The following is an 18,041-nucleotide window of genomic DNA, read 5'->3' as shown; positions in this document are numbered from 1 at the left end:
GCCCGACACACTGCATATCCACCCTCGCTTCAGTTTTTTAATGACCGTATTTGTCCTATTAGAATTGAAATAATTCATGGAAGCCATAGATTGTTGGAATTTCACTTGGCCGCGATATCCGTCAATTTTATCCCTCGCTCAGGAATAAATTTCGAATATCATGGCCCAGGCCATGTGTAAATTTCCAACAATCAATGGCTTCCATGAATTTTTTCTTAAGCAAACATTTTTGCAGTTGTACATTGGTATCATGTTTTTGTCATCCGAAAACATTTGGTTTCCGTACAATAACTTTAGTATAAGTAAATAAAAAAATATATAAAATTTTAACACAAGGTTTATGACCACAAAAGAAAGGTTGGGATTGATTTTTGGGGTTAAAGTCCCAACAGTTTAGAAATAAGGGTCAAAAGGGGGCCCAAATTAGCATTTTTCTAGTTTCCAGACAATAACTTGTGGAATGGTGTATGGATCTCTCTGAAATTATACCACAAGATTCAATACCACAAAGGGATTGTAAGAATTGGCATTGGGATGCATATATGTTATGGCTTAAACCGTTGAGGAATTAGTTGCAAAAAGGGGTGAAACAAGGGTGTCCTTCTTAATGGACTATTACTGAAGTACAAACCCCCCAAAAAAGGGAGGTAATTCAAACACTACATGGTTGAATTACCTCCCTTACACTGCTTTTAAATTATGTATACAGAAATGTTGTATTGTCTTGAGGTAATAAGCTGTCAATTTTGTTTTAATTTAATTTTAGTGTATTGCACAAAAGCAAAAAAAATAATATTAATTCAAATCACTTAACCAATTCAAGTTCTTTGACTACAGTTTATATTCTGTGTCAGAAAACTATTGTGTGTCAAATATTTAATTTCAAGCCAAATTCAGACCTTTATCAAATGCGAAGATTGTGTCCATTATGTCCCATCTTTTCAGGACCTCTGCGGTTGTATCCAGCTGCACTTGTCGAAGCAATTTATTTGCAATGATGGTTATTACTTGAATATTATTAATGATATAAAGAAATGATAAAGAAAAACTGTGAACAGCAAAAATGTTCATCAAAGTGAGATCTACAAATAAGTTCTTTAACCAAAATTGTCAAGGAGTTATTGCCCTTTAAGAACAATTTTACACAATTTGTTGATTATGTTTTCTAACTTTAAAAAATCTTCTCCTTTGAAACTATAGAACCAATGCCAACTAAAGTAAAGCTGAATGACCCTAAGGGTATCTAGAATCAATTGTGTTTTTTATTTTCTTGTACTTATATGGCTGCCATGGCTAAAAATAGGCCATAGTGGTAAACTGCAGTTTTTGGGGAAAGGCAGCTTCAAGCCTTCAATCCCCTATGTGGTTGACCAGACGGAGATTGATGAGAAGGAGACACACAAATGAATAGATGGACTTTAAACACTTTTTTTTTACACATTTCCCTTCTGTTTCTCGTGAAATTATTGTATCTTGAGCTCTCCTTTACACTATTTACGTTTCTTTTACAATCCAGAAAAATCAGTATGACGAGATATTCTAAATATATCCAACCTACATTATGTTTATTAGAGACGTCATTGTTGGAATGCCACACTATGTAGCAGCAGGGATATCCTTCACTGGTTATTTAAATCAGAGTTTGTGCACCTATTAAAACATAATAATGTTTGCTGTAGATGATTCAAACATCAACATGCAATGATTTAATTTGTAGGTCAATTTGTAACTTCCAAAGTAAACATAGGCTGTGGGAACACATGAGATACGATTTTTTTCATTTTTCTGTAAAATTCTGTTTTGAGAATCTTCCTCAATTGATGATTAATTATCCACTAAAATAAAGTTAATGTAACTGAACACTTTTAAAAAATGTGACATTTAGTATATAAGTAGTCTTCCATTAAACTAAATATTGTGTACCAACAAAATCATTGTAATGGTAAAAAAAAAATTAATTAAAAATGTCATGAATGTTGCGTTTTGTAGTTTAAACCTATCTATTCATGAAATTTACAAATATTTCAAAATGTAGGATCTGGAAACAAGCATCACACAGTATACATCAATCATATTAGTTTTTATTATTACCTGTATCCCTGTGATGAGAGTTGTAACTGGAACTTTATCAATGGAAATTTAAAACTAAATAGATTTTTCAGTCCTCACTTTCTTAAGAAAAAATAGTAAAAATCTTAAGAGTACTGTCACAAAAAATGGAAAATGACCCTAGCCTGCAGATCGGTGGTACACAATTGAAATTTCAAAAAAAATATTGTAGTAGTTGTTAAAAGACAGACTTCAGTTGAATTTTAGATGACTAACTATCAACTTTAATCAAATGTTTAGATTTAGTTTCAGAGTATCTTGTTTAAATTGTGTATTTTATTGTAACCCTTTCCCTTTCATGCATTTTAGACCTTTACTTATCGAAAATACATTATCGAAGTTTAAATGAATACAGAATTCGCATCAATGGTCATACACATGCCATGTTGGGCTCAAATGAAAGATAATTGGTAAAATATTGCAAAAAATTAAGTTTGAAGATAATTCGTCATTTTTTGGTCACATGGTATTTCCAAAAGTCACGTGACTGTTGGAGAAAAAGTGAAAACCAGGGGCGGGTCCAGGTAAGGGCGTAATGGGCGTACGCCCCCCCCCCCCCCCCCCCCCTTTAAAAAAAAAAAAAAAAAAAAAAAAAAAAAATAACTATCGTTATAATCTGCTAGTATTGTATTGAATGATGGCAATTTATCATATTCATTAATTAAACACATACTCTGATTTCTTTTTATATTTACCCAATTTGATGGGTCATCATCAACCGTAAAATTTCGTTTCTCGGAGTCCGGCTTGTTCGACTCTGCGATTAGTATCCATTGTTGTTGATGTGATAAAGAATTCGCAAAGATGTCGATGTCAAAAACAAAACGTCAAAAGACCTTAAAATCGTATTAAGGTGTCTTGGACACCTTTTTTAAACAACCAAAACGGTAAGTAAATCAGTATAATACATGAATTTAAAACCCGAACTTAATCAAAAATAGAGGGATTACTTCATAATTTGATGCTAAATTGTTGAAATTCAGGAGCTTCTGAGCTTCCCCATGGACCCTCAACCGTAATTACGCCTCTCGTTCATAAAATCCTGGCCTAGGTATTGAAATGTTAAGTTACTCCTTATACCCTTGAGTTTAGAATTTCTCGTTATTGGTCTACTGCTGTTAAGATCCATCCAATCATTTTAATATACCATAGACAATTAATGAAGAAAACTCGGCATAAAAAATGTCACACCCTGACACTTTAACTATAAAATATACATGCTCCAAGTCAGGAACCGTTACATTAGTGCAATTCTCTATTATTTTATGTTTTTAAGCCAAAAAAGGTCCAAAAGAAATATTTTATTCTATGCCCCCCCCTTTCAAATATCCTGGACACGCCCCTGAAAACATACGAAATCCTTAGGCAAAAAGTCGTGCAGAGACATATTGGTGGGCTAATAGGGTCAGGTTTTGATGGAAACACAATGCCTCCAGTCTGTTGAAGCCATATAAGTTATCATAGTGGTATAAATAGACGTATAACGTGCTATAGGCCTTGAAATATTGATGTCCGTAACATTCAAAATAATTGATTTTAGACGCTCTTTTTGTCCGATTTCAAACTTGGACCCTAGGTATTTGTCTAACAATCAGCAACCTAAACTTTGTTTTTACAAGGGAAAATTCATTGAATTACCAATGCTAGCTTGATCTGGGATACCCTTGACCGAGCCCGATGGAGCAAAGGGGGTAAAAAAAGGGGGGGGGGAATTTTGCACACACAAAAAATGCATTTTAGACCTTTACTTATCGAAAATACATAATGGAAGTTTAAATGAATACAGAATTCGCATCAATGGTCATGCACATGCCATGTTGGGCTCAAATGAAAGATAATTGGTAAAATATTGCAAAAAATTAAGTTTGAAGATAATTCGTCATTTTTTGGTCACGTTGTATATTTCCAAAAGTCACGTGACTGTTGGAGAAAAAGTGAAAACATACGAAATCCTTGGTATATTGGTGGGCTAATAGGGTCAGGTTTTGATGGAAACACAATGCCTCCAGTCTGTTGAAGACATATAAGTTATCATAGTGGTATAAATAGATGCATAACGTGCTATAGGCCTTGAAATATCGATGTCCGTAACATTCAAGATTTTAGACGCTCTTTTTGTCCGATTTCAAACTTGGACCCTAGTTATTTGTCTAATTCGTTTTCAATCAATCAGCAACCTAAACTTTGTTTTTACAAGGGAAAATTCATTGAATTACCAATGCTAGCTTGATCTGGGACACCCTTGACCGAGCCCGATGGAGCAAAGGGGGTAAAAAAAGGGGGGGGGGGGGGGGCAATTTTGCACACACAAAAAATATTTGTAGGTTTCCTTTTTGAAATTGAAAGTAAAGTTAAGTTAAGTTACATTTGATATAGGAAATTATTTTTCCAACTCCGGCAGTGAGATTTGAACTCTCAATCTTAGTGCCTTGGGATAGATCAGCGTACCCCTGCGCCACTGGCATTGTAGTGAATTTATCGAAATTTAAATACTTAAGTCTACTACTACGGAAGAAATTAAAAAAAAAAAAATAATATAAAGATTCTCACCCAGTTTGTTTTCTTTTTGGAATTATGTGTTCAGATGATAATTTTTTGTTGCCAAATGCATGATTTTTACGCAAATCTAGGAGGAATCCACTCTTTAAACTGTCATTTTTTCATTGAAATATACATGTTCCTTTATTCAAACAAAAGTGTTTTCAACTTTAGTATACAGCAACACTTACGAAACCATGTTTTGTTACATCTATTTCAACTTTGCAAAAAAAATTCAGAATATTTTAGCGGTTTTTGTCTCTTTTTTCATTATATCTTTAAGAAATGACTTCAGATTTTTAGCGTAATTCAAGTTTGTGATTGCGCTGCTACACTAAAAATTACATTTGCAACTAGTGTACAAGTTAGAACTATTAGTTTAATACTATTCTTCAAAAACTTCACTGCACAGTTATTGAAAAAAGACATAAATCCTCTTAAAAGAGCAGTTTTCTTTGCACTTCTTTTTGAGAATATCCCTCAAAATTCGAAGAAAAATAAATGGTTTTTACAGAAAAATTACACATCAGTAAGGGGCGACTTGTTTATTAACTAATAATGATAGAGGTTTGATGCACATTAAATCGCATTGTTGGTTATCTACGGACTAATTTGAGCCCTTAACCACATCTTTACGTCAGCAAATGGTGATTAAACAAGTCTAAATGTCCCAAAAAAATCTTGAAATTGGGTATTAAAGAACATTTCAATGGAATTTTTAAGCCACTCTTAAATATAATTTGAAAAGCCAGCCAAAATAATCATTGATGAAAGATTTATTCAAGCAAAAAATTACTGGTGAGTGATACAAAGCTCTTGAAAGCCTCTTGTTCATTTATCTCTTTGTTATCGTAAGTTTCACCTCTGCCACCCTTTATTTTCTCATATTTGTACAGCTTTAACAGTGATCCATTTATTCCTGCTTTGTTGGCCTAATTTATGTACGAAACATTCAACAATAAAAAAATGTTACACAGCAACAAATGACAACCACTGAATTACCGGCTCCTGACTTGGGACAGGCACATATAGAATGTGGTGGGGTAAACTTGTTATCTGGCACCAAACCCCATTCTAACCTGGAACAGTGGTTTACTAGCTAAATAGTATAAAGCTATAAACAACATGATAACAAAATTTTGAAGCAAAAAGGACTTATTTATTGTCCTAATCTTGACCGAACATGGCTACAAATAAATACAACTGCCCACTACACTTTGATGAAAGTTTTAGTGTTGTTTGAAAGATGACCATGATAGACAATTTTCCTATAATTCATGGTCTTTTCAACTTGCTTGCAGAAATTTAAAAAAAAGAAGAACTTGAAATGGGAAAAAATTGTTTGATTATATAGAGAATCTCTAAAGCATGACTGTAGCAGTCTGCCTCAGTGGCCTACCCTCCTTATAAAAAAAAATCTGGATCCGCCACTGCATTGTCAATTTGAGTCATTGGCAACCAATGAATAATACCACATCTCCTTATTTTTATATTTATAAAGATCTGGAAGAATTGCATTCTTTTTTTATTATTGAAAAATCTATGTTGTATACAGAACACTTCATTCATATCCCAGGATCTGGATGGGGTTTACAATAAAGAGGGGACAAAAATAATGGGGAGCTGAAATATAAACGAAAGAGAATAATGGAAAAAATAAATAAGAAATAGAGAAAATAGTCAAAATACAATAGAATAACAGATAAAGAAATGAAAGACTACCATTCAGACCCTCATATTCCCTTACCTAAAATGTTTGATTTAATCAGGTATTTTCTAAGTTATCACTTTCATCTCTTAATTGACAGACTTAAAGGTTTTACTTGTATGTATGTGTTAACATTTGTTTTGGTCAATAAACCTCACCAATGAGATACTATGCTATCAATGTATTCACAATACAATATATATATGTGTAACATGGGAACAGACAATAATAAGGACATAGTTATACACATTCCTTATAGTCTGCATTTTAAGGGTTGTTGTATTTGAATAAGATTTAAATCTTTTCAAGTACTTTACTTTATAGTTCTTTGCTCTTTTTTAGAAAAAATGTAATTTAATCTTGATTTGTTGAGGTTATATTCTATAGAATAAAATTGAGAAAGGAAATGGTGAATATGTCAAAGCGACAACCACCCGACCATAGAGCAAACAACAGACGAAGGCAACCAATGGGTCTTCAATGTAGCGAGAATTCCCGCACCCATAGGTGTCCTTCAGCTGGCCCCTAAAATATGCATAATAGTACAGTGATAATGGACGTCATACTAAACTCCGAATTATACACAAGAAACTAAAATTTAAAATCATACAAGACTAACAAAGGCCAGAGGCTCCTGACTTGGGACAGGCGCAAAATTGCGGCGGGGTTAAACATGTTTATGAGATCTCAACCCTCCCCCTATACCTCTAGCCAATGTAGAAAAGTAAAAGAATAACAATACGCACATTAAAATTCAGTTCAAGAGAAGTCCGAGTCTGATGTCAAAAGATGTAACAAAAGAAAAGAAAATAAATAAAATGACAATAATACATAAATAACAACAGACTACTAGCAGTTAACTGACATGCCAGCTCCAGACCTCAATTAAACTGATTGAAAGATTATGTCTTCATCATATGAATATCAGGTACAATCCCTCCCGTTAGGGGTTTAGTATCATACTATCATAAAATATATGAGAAGAACATAACCCGTGTCATGCCAACAACTGTTTTTTTAGAAATAAATGTGTTTAGTTCCGATGCAAAGACCCTATCAGTGAATCAATGTTAAATCCAAAATATGCAATCTTTAATGACCTGACAACAGTATCGTAACTATATCCCCTTTTAATAAGTCTATTTAAAGGTTTTGTTAGTTTCTGAGGAGAATACTGACATTTTTGTGCTTTATAAAGAATATTTCCATAAAATTTTGGATGTGAAATACCTGAACGTATAAGATGTCTGCATGTTGAGTTATATTTACGAATTATTTCCTTATACCGGTGATAAAATTTAGTAAATGTTTTGACCAGTTTGTGATATCGAAAACCCTGGTGTAATAATTTTTCAGTAATACATAAATTTCTCTCGCTAAAATCTAATACATTGTTACATACACGAGCGAATCGTACAAGTTGAGATATATAAACACCATAAGATGGTGACAAGGGAACGTCACCATCTAAAAATGGATAATTAACAATAGGAAATGAAAAATCATCTCTTTTATCATAAATTTTTGTATTAAGCTTCCCGTTTATGATATAGATATCAAGATCGAGGAAAGGGCAGTGGTCATTGTTATCATTAGCTTTATTTAAAGTAAGTTCTACAGGATAAATTTCTTTAGTATACATACTGAAGTCGTCATTATTTAGAGCCAATATATCATCCAAATATCTAAAAGTATTGTTAAATTTTTGTATCAAATGTTGTTTTGATGGGTCTTTGCTAATTTTAGTCATAAATTGTAACTCATAACAATACAAAAACAGGTCCGCAATAAGTGGTGCACAGTTAGTCCCCATTGGAATTCCAATAACTTGACGATATACGGAATCTCCAAAGCGAACAAAAATGTTATCAAGTAAAAATTCAAGTGCATAAATAGTATCAAAGCATGTCCAATTGACATAGTTCTTTTGTTTATTGCTACTAAAAAATGATCTAAAAGAGTTTGAACATATGTACTCGCATTCCGACTTTTTAAATGCCCAGTTAATTAGGGATGTGAATTTTTTCTTAATAAGAATATGAGGCAAAGTGGTATATAGGGTAGAAAAATCAAAACTTTGAACAGATTCAAAATCACCAATATATGCATGCAATTTATCAAGTACTTCCAACGAGTTTTTGACACTCCAAAAGTAATTAATTCCACTATTTTCAAAGGCCTTATTTGAACAATTTATTATCAGGTTTTTTATTGTACCAAGTGTACTAGTAAGTAAAACAGACAATTTAGTAGTTGAACAATGGCTGGAAGATGAAATAAATCTATATTTGTAAGGTTTTTTGTGCAGCTTCGGAAGCCAGTACATAGTTGGGACTTTCATTGTGTTTGGTTCTGCTTGTAAAGAAGTAGCTAAAAGTTTATGTTTGTTACAGATGTCGTTTTCTGAAAATGAAGTCAGTTGGAATGTTGGTGAATTCGTGATTTCCTTTTGCAGAACCTCTATATAAAATTTACGTCAAACAATAATGATATTATTAGCAGCTTTATCAGCCGGGACAAAAACAAATTCCTTGGCTAGTTCTGTTAGTTTATTTTTGATACGCGAAATAGGGTTTTTATAGTTTTTGTTGAGGGTAAAATGTTCTTTAAAATGTTGTATTCGAATATCAACTATCTTCATTACTGAATTAATAAAAGAGTCCAAAGATTTTTTGTCAGCTTTTTCCCGTTTTACCCATTTCAAACAGTAGGCGCGGAGTGAGTCGTTGATGATATTACGACACTCATTCCAGTTAATAGTTGACGGGGGACGATATTTAGGTCCTTTACTGAGGTATGATTTTAACTCTCGGTCGCGAACGATGTTAAGGTCTCCTGTTATAACATGGGAAATTGGTCCATAGGTGTATTCTGAATTACTGCAATTACAGAAGTTTGTCTCATTGAAAGCATGTAACTAATTTTTTTAATGAATTGAATGTTTGAAGCGTGATTTTTTTTTTAAAGTTTGAGCTGTGACTTTTTTCTAAGTAGTTCACTAAATGACATCTCATTTATGAATTGATGAATATTGATGTAAATTATCATTGCAATTGAAAAAGAAATGATAATTATTAGTCCAATCATCCAATGAAGCAGCAAATTTTGAATTATAAACACCAGTGACCTTGAAACGTGATTGGGAATTTTATGCACATACAAATGAGTTCTTCTTTTTTAACAAAAACATATAACCTCATTAGCATTGATGTACCTACTAGAAAATATAAGCCAAAGTAGAGTATTATACCCTTGTCCTCTGATAAAGATAAGTTATGTTAAAGTTTTTTTACATAGATGAGTATTTTCTCTTATTTATTAAAGGTAGCACAACTTTTCATGTATTGTTATGAATCGCAGTTTATAGTTTGACTTTGTACTACTATGGGGGTGTTTAATGACCTTGACTGGCTAAGAAGACCTTGCAAGGTTGGTGGACTTTGCAAAGCTCTTTTAAAATCCCAATAAGTTTGATGATATTTTTTATTTAGATAATATTCTCAATTATACTGCTGGAATTAACACAAATATATCTCAGTGCCAATGAATTACATTTGTACTATATATATAAATTAATGGTAAATGCATGAAAGTTTGCATGTGATAGTAAACAATCCTGATACCTTATCTGTCATAAAAGCATTGATAGGGTATTTTTTTACAGAATTTAATCATGTTATTGGATAAATGTTTTTTAGACTATACTAAGTTTGGAAACTTGTGGCTAGTTACATGCAAGTATTTGACAAATCTGAAATAAAAATACTTGTATAAGTATAACTCTGGATTCTTTGAAATAAAAAAATGTTTGCTGTTATTAAACAGCTGGCCCAAGGTATACATATTTATATTCACGTTATTGATAGAAATATGTCTAAGGAATGTTTGGCATAATGGTAATGTCATGAACTAAATGATATAGACTAGCGGCAGTGTTCTTCCTAGAATTTTTGAATAGCACCATGGAAATAAACATAGCACTGGTTTTCCAACAAATATAGCACCATGGTCCCTATACATTGTATAATCAAATCATCCAAGATACCACCATAGTAGAAAATATAGCACCAGTGTACAACAGCACTATAATGTCCTGGGGAGAACACAGATAGAGGTATACATATATTAAAAAAAGAAAAAATTATTGGTTGGAGATGTTCTTAAAATTTATGGTTATTTAGATTGAGGTTTACTCTGAAAAAGACGCACACCACATTTTTATTTTAATGCATGGTTTGTGAATATGGCGTAATTTTAGATTCTGTATTATTCCAGGTTGGCATGGGCAGACCGCATTACATAAAGCATGTCTAATCGGAGACTACTCAATGTGTTTTATTCTACTAGAAAGTGGTGCGGATCCTAATGCTCTAAATGAATTTGATGAAACACCTCTACATTATGCCTGCAAAAGAGGTGTTCCAACTGTTATACATTTGCTAGTGCAAAAGGGAGGTAACTTGGATGCTGTGGATAAAAATGGGATGAGCATGTGCCATCATGCTGCTCAAACAGGAAGTGTGTAAGTTGTGTAATTGAAAATGTAATAAATGTACGATTGAGAAAAAACCATGTCTATGAATGTGTGTTGAAGGCATATTTTTAACATCATTCTGTAGGCAGTACTGCATTGAGTACAACATTCTATACATCCTATCCCTGTCTTAGATAATGTCTTGTCAAGAAAATTACATAAGTTGTGCTTGGTTCATGAAGATTCAAAGTATCAATGATTTCTCTGTTAAAGTATTCACAAATGTTTTTATAATTTGATGATCTTCCTTTGTCCATAGTTTTTATAAAAGTTACAATTATACATCCGATATATAGTATTGCCATCAAATGCAAGGTTTAACTTCTTGGTCCCACTCTAAAAGGAATGAAGTCTTAACACTGCAGTGCTCACCAGCATCTCAAATTAGATAATTTCTGTATTTTTCTTTTACCATGATTGCTATAATTTATATACTGTACAACTTTTTATGTAAGATTTATTGCTAAAATCATTAAAATGTTCATGTTTAAATAAATGTTAAGAAAGTAAGTTGTCAAAGCAGCTTAATTGTTAATTGTTTGTCTCCATTAAAAATTTCTTAAGCGTTGCTCTCACCCACCATTGACTGATAGAAATGACAATGTACATAGGTCTGTATTGCATGTCTGATGATAATTCAACTGGACTTTATTTTCAGCTTTGCTTTGATCTACTTGTATACACTAAGGCCTAGCTATCCACAAGTCAACAGACAATTCCAGCTTCCGCTCCATATAGCTTGTCATTTTGGACATGTAGATGCATTTAAATACCTGTTGAAAAAAGAAGTATGTATCCGTGGTAGAAAATGTATATTTATCATATATATATCAAATGTTTAACAGTTAGTTTTTATGCCCCCGCCGTAGCGGAGGGGGCATTAAGTTTTACCCTTGTTTGTCTACGTACATACATACGTCCCAAAGTTGGTTTCCATTCTCTAACTTTAGTTTGCCTCAACCAAATGTTATGAAACTTATACACAATGCTTATTACCACTAAATACAGATCAGGTTTTAGATTTTGGTGGCGTCATTTTTAAAGTTTAAGAATTATGCCCCTTTACAAATGGAAAACACCACTTGAATGTGCCATCAGCAAACACATCTAATGAATACCATACTGAAAAGTTTCAAAGAATATCAAAATCAACAATTTTCATGGGATTCCTGGAACAGTTAGAATTTAAATGTTCAACCCAGTACAAATTTTCTATTGCCTTGTACGTAGACATTGGCAAATCCAAGAAACTAAATGTCCTTGAAAATGCAATTTTTCCATGATCCACAAAAATTATTATTCACGAAAAACTGCAAATGAAGACAATTTACTAAGAATTCAACATGATTTGAAATGTTTTTGAATTTTATTTTCAGCAAAGTGATCTGAAACAAGTTGATGCTGATGGAAACAATGTTTTACACATCGCTGCTAGAGAGGGGCACCAGGGTTTATGTTGGGATATCTTGAAAAATTCATCTGGTCAAGTCTTACATGCTACAAACAATGATGGCTATACACCAGCAGATTTGGCATCTCAGAGGGACAAGTATGGGTAAGTATGTCAAAGATCAAAAAATGTGAAAATAGATTCTAAAACCTACAATTGATTGATTGATTGTTTGATTGATAGGTGATTGATGGCTGTGGGCTCCAACTAATAGAATGACTATACAAGTAAATTTGTTATAAAATATCTACCCAATCCATGCTGCCAGGAATAGTTATTCTTTCTTTACCATTATTATAATTTACTTATAATTTTGTCAAATGTTTCAAAATATGAACTATATGTCTCGATTTTGTTGATATACTACATGTACTATGGACTTACTTTCTATGATTATTTTTATGTGTGGTTTTTGCCAATAAACACATTACAAAAAAAGGAGCTAGGTTAAACATGTAAAATGTAAAAATGATCAGCACAACACACTGTTACTATAATATGTGCATCAAAAAGACCTAATATAGCAATGGGCAATTTTTTCACCAGGTGAGCCCTACAGGAACATATGTGTGCCCCTTGTTTCCTCATTCCACAAAAATTGTGCAAATGTAAGTAATAGTATCTGTAATATTTAATATGTTGATTTTTCTTTTTTTTTCTTCATGATTTTGAAACCACTAAACTGATTTTGTTATTCCAGACACAAAGTTATAGCCCCACTCCTACGAGATCTACAGAAACACAAACCTTTGAATTTCATGGTGACTGATCCAAGATGGTTATGGTACTGGACATTATTGAAACCTTTCTTGGTTTATCTGATCATCCTTATAGTGATAACTATTTTTGATGGAGCCTACGGTGAAGGGTACCAGGGTTTCATAATGATAGTGGGATTGTGTTATCTACTGTGGGCCGTGGCTAAAAACATCCACAGACTTGATCATATAAGCAGGTTTGTATAGTTAGAATCGGTTAGTGATACATTGTAACTATGGAAACAAATAGGAGAGTTACAAATAATTGACATACAAACAACTATTGAAAGTATTCAAGATTTAATCAAGCATTTAGGATGATACACTCAGAATTTCCTTCTATAAATTACTCTGGATTCATTAATATTTGTTGGATAACAATTTTCGTGGATTTTGTGGGTAAATTTAAATGTTCAATAAAATACAAATTATCTACAGAAAAATATGCAGACTTTGCAAAAAAATGAAATCCATGAAGAACATGCAAGCTTTAATCAATCCACTAAAATTGGTACCCATGAAAATAAATGAATCCACACTAGTATTAAATTGGATGTAGTAAAATACTGTGATTTCCAAGTCCAGTCAAACCCATGATACAACATATATTAAATCTATTAAATTCACACCTCTGATTAATGACCATTATTGAATTTTTGTCAAGCCTTCAACAAAAAGCGAGACATAGCGATCCTTCATTCCGTCGACGTTGGTGGCGGCAGCATCCACAAATATTCACCCTGTGGTTAAAGTTTTTGAAATTTTTTAAATAACTTTCTTAAACTATCCTGGATTTCTATGAAACTTGGACAGAAGCTTGTTTATCTTCATAAGATAGTATCCAGAAGTAAATTTTGTAAAAATAAAATTCCTTTTTTTCTGTATTTTACTTATAGATGGACTTAGTGTTCCTTCTAGTTAACATTACATATAGTCTGCAATTAAAGTTTTAAAAACATTTATTAGATTCATAAGCTATCCTGGATTTTTACCAAACTTGGACAGAAGCTTCTTACAATCAAAAGATAGTACAAATGTATCGAGAAGAATATTTTTATTGATTTTTTTCCTCATTTTTGTTGAATCTGTGATTAACAGCAAAATTAATTAAAAACTATTGTAAATTCAGTAATATAGCAAGGTTTTAATTAATGATCATAATAAAACTGGGAGTATTGCAGTAATAAGAACTCAGATTTTGATATCTGAAACATATATCTGTTTGAAGATTGTTCTGAAATCACAATAACAAGCTAGTACATTCTTAAAAGATCCCAATAATTTTTGAATTTACAGTACCATCATCATAATAAAAAAAGAAAAAGACAAAAACCTCAATGCAAGAATTTAGAAAAAAAAAGATAACTTTTGTTTCACTTCTCAATTATTTATAACATAGAATTATCGTGTAAGGATGAACCCATTATGTAAAGATCAGCTTCCAATATAAAGTAAATTGGTTTCTGCTTCTTTGAATCTAGTTATTGTTTAAAATCCAAGTTCAAATCATGACAAAAACTGTACAAAATATAATCATGAAACTAATGAATTTTAATGTGAGGGAAGTGAACTGTTTTTAAAACCTCCTTTCTGCCTTCCCCAAAAAATATCCACAAAGTTGAAGCAGACATGCAGCTTTCGTTGTTCTAATTTATTTCTGCTCTTCTGGGATAGAACCACTAATTCATCAGGGTCAGATAGAGCATACAAGAAAGTATTGCATATCTGAAACAAAATAGTTCCAGTGCATAGCTGTCACTTTGTCAAGTAAAATAATTGGTTAATTTTGGTATCAAATGAAACCTTTAGGACTTGGGATAACTGTAGAACCATGTTGGGAATTTTCTTTTGAAAAATTAAGAAATATATGAAATTTGAATATGAAGTCATATTTGCCTTCTTGCTCAGATCAGAAGTGCATGTTTTTGTACTACCAAACTTCCTATAACCAGTGCACTTTAATATGCTGTTAAAGATATGTTAAATTTTTAGCACAAGAATTAAAGATATAGTTTTCACTTAAGATTCATGAGTCATGACTGTCGCTTTATTTGAACTTAAGACAAAATTGCTATGGATGCTTAAAAATGCAGAAGTTAACATGAAAAGCAATGAGGCTATAAAATATTTAGCAGATGGCAAGGCAGCCAGTAGAATTCAAGTTTACAACTGCATAACTGAACAATAGTGGTTTTTTTATACGACCGCAAAAATTAAAAAATTTTGGTCATATATTGGTATCACGTTGGCGGCGTCATCGTCGTCCGAAGACATTTGGTTTTCGCACTTGAACTTTAGTAAAAGTAAATAGAAATCTATGAAATTTAAACACAAGGTTTACAAGGAAGGTTAGGATTGATTTTGGGTGGGTTGGTCCCAACAGTTTAGGAATTAGGGGCCAAAAACAGGTCCCAAATAAGCATTTTTCTTAGTTTTTGCACAATAACTTTAGTATAAGTTAATAGAAATCTATGAAATTTTAACATAAGGTTTATGACCACAAAAGGTAGGTTTGGATTGATTTTTGGAGTTTTTGTCCCAACAAATTAGGGGCCAAAATGGGGCCAAAATTAAACATATGATTTCATCAAAAAATGAATTATTGGGGTTCTTTGATATGCCAAATCTAACCGTGTATTCAGATTTTTTATTTTTGGTCCTGTTTTCAAATTGGTCTACATTAAGGTCCAAAGGGTCCAAAATTAAACTTAGCTTGATTTTAACAAAAATTGAAATCTTGGGGTTCTTTGATATGCTGAATCTAAACATGTACTTAGATTTTTTATTACGGGCCCAGTTTTCAAGTTTGTCCAAATCGGGGTCCAAAATTATTATATTAAGTATTGTGCAATAGCAAGAAATTTTCAATTGCACAGTATTGCGCAATAGCAAAAAATCTTCAATTGCACACTATTGTGCAATAGCAAGAAATCTTCAATTGCACAGTATTGTGCAATAGCAAGAAATATCTAATTCCACAATATTGCGCAATAGAAAGAAATTTTCAATTGCACAGTTTTGCGCAATAGCAAGAAGTATTCAATTGCACAGTATTGACCTGTTTTCAAATTGGTCTACATTAAGGTCCAAAGGGTCAAAAATTTAACTTCTTCAATATGCGGAATCTAACCATGTATTTAGATTTTTAATATTTGGGCCCGGTTATCAAATTGTTCCACATTGAGGTCTAAAGGGTCTAAAATTGAACATTATTTGATTTCATCAAAAATTGAATTCTTGGGGATTAAGGATATGCTGAATCTTACCATGTATTTAGATTTTGGATATTGGACAATAATAGGTAAATGTCCAATTTAAAATTTTTAAGTTTTTAAGTTTAAGTTTTTAGACCACATTCATTCTGTGTCAGAAACCTATGTTGTATCAACTATTTAATCACAATCCAAATTCAGAGCTGTATCAAGCTTAAATGTTGTGTCCATACTTGCCCCAACTGTTCAGGGTTCAACCTCTGCGGTCGTATAAGGCTGCACCCTGCAGAGCATCTGGTTTCCTTCTGACAAATTATTTCAACATATTGTGCAGATAAGGCGACTGAAGATTTCTCTTGTAAGAAATTTTTCTATGAAAGTTCATTGAATTTAATCAAAAATTATAGATTGCATTGAAAGGTAATACAGAAATATGATGTTTATGAAAAAAACACACAATATGATTACAGTGCTACTGTTCTCTATGTTATTTTTTGTTCTTTCAGAATGCAGAATCCAATATTTGCCGGAGCCTTTGGTGCTGGTTTAGTACACACATCTGCACATTACTGGTTATATCTTAGTCCTCGTATCCTTTATTTGATCCAAGAGACAGTAACCATAGTGACCAAATCAGAGTCAATTATATTGGGGGGTGTTATATTATGCAAGCTGTACGGACTTTATTGTTTGAACCAATTAAAACAAGTTTATCAAAGAGAGTAACAGCAATTTATTATTATTCCTTGAATACCAATTTTCATGGATTTCATAAGTACATAGAGACATGAATTAAAATGTTTCACACATTCAAATTTGAATGTATACTTTTACAAAACTTTGAAATCAAATGTCTTGTAATTTTGTTTTGGTCAGATGATAAGTTTCATATTCTGAATTTGTTGTTATTTATACATGATACTATAAAATTTGACCTTAACCTTTTGACAGTTACTGGTAATTACACCATCTTATCTATCTTATCTATAGTACTGATGATAATTACATATTATATGTATTATCTATTATTAACAAAAAATGCAGGTAAGTAACTTATGTATATATATATCTACTGTAGAAACATAATTTTCATGGGGTTAAAATTTCATTGTTTTTTTTGTCTCTATATAAGATTTCATGGGGATTTTATTTTGTGGTTTCCAGTAAATTAAAGTGATATTATATGTATTTTTTGGGAGTTTTATTTTCGGGGATATATCTTTCTGCAAAATAAACGAAATTAAATCCTCCACTGAAATTTCTGCTTTAACAGTATGTAACCTAATAGATTTTTGGAGTTCTTATCGTGCTTAGCTTTATATGTCGGAAAGAAATAGAGTTGGAACTTGGATGATTTATAATTGATAAACATTTGCCCTATAGTTTGGAATTTCTTTTTTGCATATGTCAAATGTCTTTGACCTTATTAATATCGTTAAAAGACGTGCAAATTATTATTATTATTATAATTGATCTCTTCAATTATTGATTGGTCAATGGAAAGTTTTCATGATTAAAAGTTAATTGAATGTAATTTAGATGAATCTAAACTGAATTTGGTCATAAACTGTGATTTGTAACAACTGGAACAAGTGTGCTATTATATCTTGTTCCCATAGGAATACCTATATACTTCATTGCTGAAATGTACATAATGTATTCATAGTGTATTAATGTACGTTTTTTGATTGAGTTAAGCCTGCTAATTGATATTTTATCGTGTGTTTTTCTA

At 32.0% G+C, this 18,041-nt stretch overlaps 1 protein-coding gene across 1 annotated transcript in view; it reads left to right on the top strand.

Annotated features, from left to right (window-relative positions):
* Positions 1 to 18,041, top strand: part of LOC139488762 (uncharacterized) — a 31,608-nt gene that overhangs the window by 2,319 nt on the left and 11,248 nt on the right. Inside the window, exons 2-7 of the mRNA XM_071274647.1 lie at positions 10,631 to 10,877; positions 11,548 to 11,677; positions 12,266 to 12,444; positions 13,040 to 13,294; positions 16,816 to 16,898; positions 17,261 to 17,353. Of these exons, the coding sequence (XP_071130748.1) occupies positions 10,631 to 10,877; positions 11,548 to 11,677; positions 12,266 to 12,444; positions 13,040 to 13,294; positions 16,816 to 16,898; positions 17,261 to 17,353 (987 nt within the window). The remainder of the gene's footprint in view (positions 1 to 10,630; positions 10,878 to 11,547; positions 11,678 to 12,265; positions 12,445 to 13,039; positions 13,295 to 16,815; positions 16,899 to 17,260; positions 17,354 to 18,041) is intronic.

Source organism: Mytilus edulis, chromosome 9 (genome assembly GCF_963676685.1).
Source record: "Mytilus edulis chromosome 9, xbMytEdul2.2, whole genome shotgun sequence".
NCBI classification, from domain to species: domain Eukaryota; kingdom Metazoa; phylum Mollusca; class Bivalvia; order Mytilida; family Mytilidae; genus Mytilus; species Mytilus edulis.
This window is presented reverse-complemented; position numbering and strand designations above follow the sequence as displayed.